The sequence below is a fragment of the Arachis ipaensis genome, chromosome B01 (genome assembly GCF_000816755.2).
Source record: "Arachis ipaensis cultivar K30076 chromosome B01, Araip1.1, whole genome shotgun sequence".
Taxonomy (NCBI): Eukaryota; Viridiplantae; Streptophyta; class Magnoliopsida; order Fabales; family Fabaceae; genus Arachis; species Arachis ipaensis.
Window position 1 is genome coordinate 136,083,495 of NC_029785.2, and position 5,134 is coordinate 136,088,628.

The window sequence follows — 5,134 nt, forward strand, 5'->3', positions numbered from 1 at the left end:
TCTCTCTCTCTCTCTCTCTCTCTCTCTCTCTCTCTCTCTCTCTCTCTCTCTCTCTCTCTCTCTCTCTCTCTCTCTCTCTCTCTCTCTCTCTCTCTCTCTCTCTCTCTCTCTCTCTCTCTCTCTCTCTCTTATTTATTTTTATTCATTTATATTTATATTTATATTTATTTTTTTATTTTGCTTGTCTCAGTCTGAGGTCTTTGCTGTTGCATTTGGTTTACTTGCTGCTGGCGCGGTAATTTTGACATTGAATGTACTGCTCCTGGTACTAGTCACTTCCCTTTCTCAACTTGTCATATTTTGGGTCCTGATTTGAATTTTTCAGTTTCATATCTCAATGATGAACTTTAGTAAAACATCGGTTTTCATGTGTGAAAATGAGGATTTAGCTGTTACTTGATGTTGCCTACACTGACTGAGAAAAGGGGAAGAAGGGTGGGGGAGGGAGAGTAACCACTGTTCAAATTATATTTGGATAAGTGATGGCAGGCAAGCAAATTTTTCACTTTGATTTCATGTCTGAAAAAATTTCAGGGTGGACACATCATTTTCTTCCAGAGTCTGAGTCTGCTGGGTTATTGCTTGTTCCCATTGGATGTGGGTGCATTGATCTGTATGTTGAAGGACAATGTCATACTGAAAATTGTTGTGGTCTGTGTGACATTGGCTTGGAGCTCTTGGGCTGCATATCCATTCATGAGTTCTGCAGTCAACCCCAGGAGAAAAGCTCTTGCACTCTACCCAGTTTTTCTCATGTATGTATCTGTTGGTTTTCTCATCATTGCCATTGACTAAATGCATCAATCGGAGCCTCTGATTACTATATTCTCAATCCCATGATCAGCTTGAATCGGCTTCTAAATAGGAATTTTTGTTTACTGATATGATCAACTTTTTTTTATTCTTTTTCTTTTCCCTCTCTATTTCTTCTGTTCAATATGTTGGCTAGAATTATTTGTGACACTGAGACAGACAATTGTGTAATATTACGTGGAAGATATATATGATGGGATCATACTTGCTATGTGAATGTGAATAATGAATAGGAATAGGATTGTCATGGATGGACTCAAATAATTAATTTGTTTACTTCTGGTTATATGGTCGCAAATTTGCAAATACTGCTTATGTACTTCCGTGGCTTTCAATATAATATTCTGTTGCTCCAGTGAGATATTTATTTAGCGTAGGCTGTATGGCTGTGAATTAACTCTTCAGTTGTTCTGCAGTGTAGGAAAGTGTACACTGAATTTATCTTTACATGAATATAAAATTAAAAATGAAAATTGAAGAAAAGTAGTCTATATACTGAACTCAAATCATGCATTCATGCTTGACCGAATTCTTTTTGAGTTTTGACCACTATTATATTATGTTTATTGAATTAGTTGTTTTATTTGGCAAGTGCTCAACTTGTGTAGAGTAAGGTAGGACTATGAGTAACTTTGCGTGGTGCTTTTTTAATTTCTTTTGTATTTGTTTATGAAAATCAAATGACACTCTCCATTTTGTACTAATTGGCCAAGTTGATCTTATCCACACGGCTCATGAGGCGCAGCACTTTTGTGATAACTGCACGATTCAATTATTCTTTAACCAAAAGAATGATACCAGGACAAATAATGTTACTCAGATATATCCATTTACATAATTGTCCAAAGTTCGTATTAAAATAGTTGGGTCAGTAATATTGCTCTATTAAGTAGTATTAACAAGGACCTTGCAAGTGGCAACTAGCACCTCCAACGTAAATAGGAAGGTGAGTTTGTTGATTAGGACAATCATGATTTATGACTAGGCTTTTGTTGCTTCGCCAAACATTTATTACAAGGTTCGGTTGCTTGTTTGCTTTAAATTTTAAAATGAAAAACTCCATTGAAACGCAATTCCATAGTCACATTCAATCAGACAATAATCATATACATGTTGGAATTTGGCAACCGAAAAAAGCCTATAAAAGCTTCAATAATTAGGACTAGTAGGGCATGATGGAGACGTTAGGGCATTCATTGTCTCCCTAATTGTACATTGGTAACGGCGTTTCAACAGTTCATAATAGCATTCACTCATTTCGCTTTTGATTTTGATAATACTCAGTTGGAGAAGTGCAATGCAAAGGAGTCTAATAATGATTGTACATAGAGCTATGGCCAGCAAATTTTGCAATTGGAGAAGGTTGCCAACTTTGTCGTATGTATGATTATGAACAAAATTTGATTCTAATGGGTCTATTTATGTTGACACGTTAGTATTTAATGGTTGCAAATTAGTTAATATAACCATCGTGACGCGCGTGCTTTGTTTCCTTTCCTCACCGACTAGGAAGGACCATATGTACCAATTTATAATCAATTATCAAATCAATATATAGGATCCATTGCTTGGAGGGTCACCATCAATAATCAATTCGTCTTTATATATTCTTAGCTGCTTCTTCTTCATAGTCATAGATGAATATGATTGTTTCAATTTATAGTCTCATATACGTACATTGGTCTTTCGGACGGAAAATAAATGAACTCCATAGACACACACATACATCCAAGTCATATTATCATAGCCTTCCATGTTCGGTTTGTAGGGTCAAATAATGACACCACAAAATATAACCGTAGTTGGCATGTTATATAGATTCTTCTTACGGTATCATCATTTCGTTTCTTTTGTTTTTAACCTAGCTACTAGCTATTCACGTTTTGATATGACCGTATTTCAACGGATGGATATGGTTATTAGGGGAAGGAGGTAGCTGAGATAGCTCTGATTCTGAATCATGAAAGTAGACCTATACCTAGGCTTAATAATAATATACTATATTTATCAAAAAGGTTACAATACATGCATGATGCATTCTATAGTAACCAAATTACTTGTCTATTTACTCCATTCAACCAGTAATTATTGATTACGTACTCCAAGTGTAGCTGCTTAATTTAATAGTACCTTTAGTCAAACGTGCAAGGAAAGGACACACTTTACATAGTACATACTACATACATTCGAGCATTCATATGTTCAATGCAAATAATTCATCTTCTGATGAACAGATTGGTGATCTAAATATTCTCTTAATCACTAACTAAAATAATAATAATAATAATAATAATAATTTGTTGGTTTTTAAAGTTTAAAATATCGAGAGTATCTAGCTTTTTTTTGTTTCAATTACATATTAGTATTTTTTTTTATAATAATAATTTTTTTACAATTTTACACTCCTCCTTTCTAATTGTTACACCTGTCTAACTTTAAAAATGTTTCTTCAAAGTATCGAAAAATGACTATAGACGGCCAAATTCAGATAACTATGCATACCATACATGCCAATAGGGGTGCACATGGGCCGGGTGAAGCCGGGTTTGATGTGACCCAGACCCGGCCTGAAATATATACCGGGTCTATTTATTAGACCCGAACCCGACCCTAGACCCGATGAAACCAATACACTTTCGGGCCACAATTATACCGGGTGAAAACCGGGCCGTTAACATTACATTACGTTAATACCTTCATGTAAGCTAGCATGTAAAAATATCCAAATTTCAAAGACTCCAACCATTATTTAACATGGTAAAATTCACTTAGAAAAATATAATAAGAACCAACCCTTCTTCAAAATTAAAGCATAACCATAATCAATACTAATATTGTCTAATAATACCAAATATTTAAATCAATACAAATAACACAATATTATGCATTAGTCTAAAGTCTTATGCATTCTAAATATAAAACATTAACTTATAGTCTTATGGATTTGGATCCTCTAAAGTTTGAATTTCACTTTAGAGAGTAAAGTATGATCTCTCACCATTGATTTCATAGGTGGGACCAATAATAAATATGAAAGAGAAACTATTCAAGGATAGAAGATCACACTTTACTCTCTAAAATGAAATTCAAACTTTAGAGGATCCAAATCCTAGTCTTATAATGACTAATAACACAAAATATTAAGATTTACAATACTTAAATTCCATATAAGAATAGTCATGATCCATCACTAATAACACAAAATATTAATTGTGTATGATGACCGGGTCACCGGGCCGACTTCGGGTGACCCGAGCCATGGCCCGGACCCGACCCGAAATAATGACCGGGTCTATTTTTGAGACCCTTACCCGGCCCTAAACCCGATGAAATCACACCAAATTAGCCCCAAAAGTGTTCGGGATCGAGCCGGGCCTTCGGGCCGGGCCGGGTCTGTGCACCCCTACATGCCAAACAAATTCACAACCAAAAAATAAATGGTGAATATATTCAACATCCTTATTACATAATATACACACTATCTTTCGGATTAACAATTCCGAATCGACACAATCTTTCCTTTATATTCACTTTACCTATCAAAACAAACCAAACAAATAACTCAACTCTTGGAAAAACTAAGCATTTCCAAATAGTTTTTGTGAAACTGTAACTTGTTACGTTTTCCATAAACATTTCTGCCTTCAATACCTATACAAATGAGTTAGTAGAAAATACGTATTGTCTATCAAACTTCTACGTAACTCTATCATCTCTATCAACACCTAATTTTATCTGCCTCAAAGTGTTATGTAATTGATTCACTAATTCCAACTTCCATTGGAATAGCTTTTGTCTCTATTATAAGTTTTAAATCCACTCTAATCCATCTCAAAACCCACCAACTCAAATGCCAGATCTTTTTGGATTGAAACCGAGAAGAACTTTAGAAACTTTTTCTTCAGAAAACCACCATTTAGCCCGACATCCTCCAAGAATTGAATTATTTTACCATCACCAATTTCCATGGACAAACTAGTTATTATCTTGTCTCTTACATGTTGCTCCTTAATCTATATCTGACAAATATCTTTTTATAATTCCTCTCTAATAGATAAAATCTGTGTGGATAGTAATTCATTAAGATTGAGGTTATTGCAAGAATATATTACCTTTTTTCTACTATAGACATTTTTTTTTTTAAATCTTTATTATCACTTAAACAAAAATGTTGTATTACAAACTATCGCATTTTCAACTCCTAAATCATCTAACTTTTTTCAGAACCTGAACCACTTTTCATTTCACTAAAATCATACCATTCCTACCAAATAATATCATATCTTTTAACTGTTTTAGTAAAAAAATAATAATGTTAACA

The 5,134-nt window shown here is 34.1% G+C and overlaps 1 protein-coding gene across 3 annotated transcripts in view; it reads left to right on the forward strand.

The window, feature by feature from the left end:
• Positions 1-1,099, forward strand: part of LOC107642342 (protein YIPF6 homolog) — a 23,520-nt gene extending 22,421 nt beyond the window's left edge. For all 3 annotated transcript variants that reach the window (XM_021106767.1, XM_021106772.1, XM_016345665.2), the window contains 2 exons: positions 191-265; positions 535-1,099. In XM_021106767.1, coding sequence (XP_020962426.1) covers positions 191-265; positions 535-795 — 336 coding nt within the window. In that variant the 3' untranslated portion in view covers positions 796-1,099. The remainder of the gene's footprint in view (positions 1-190; positions 266-534) is intronic.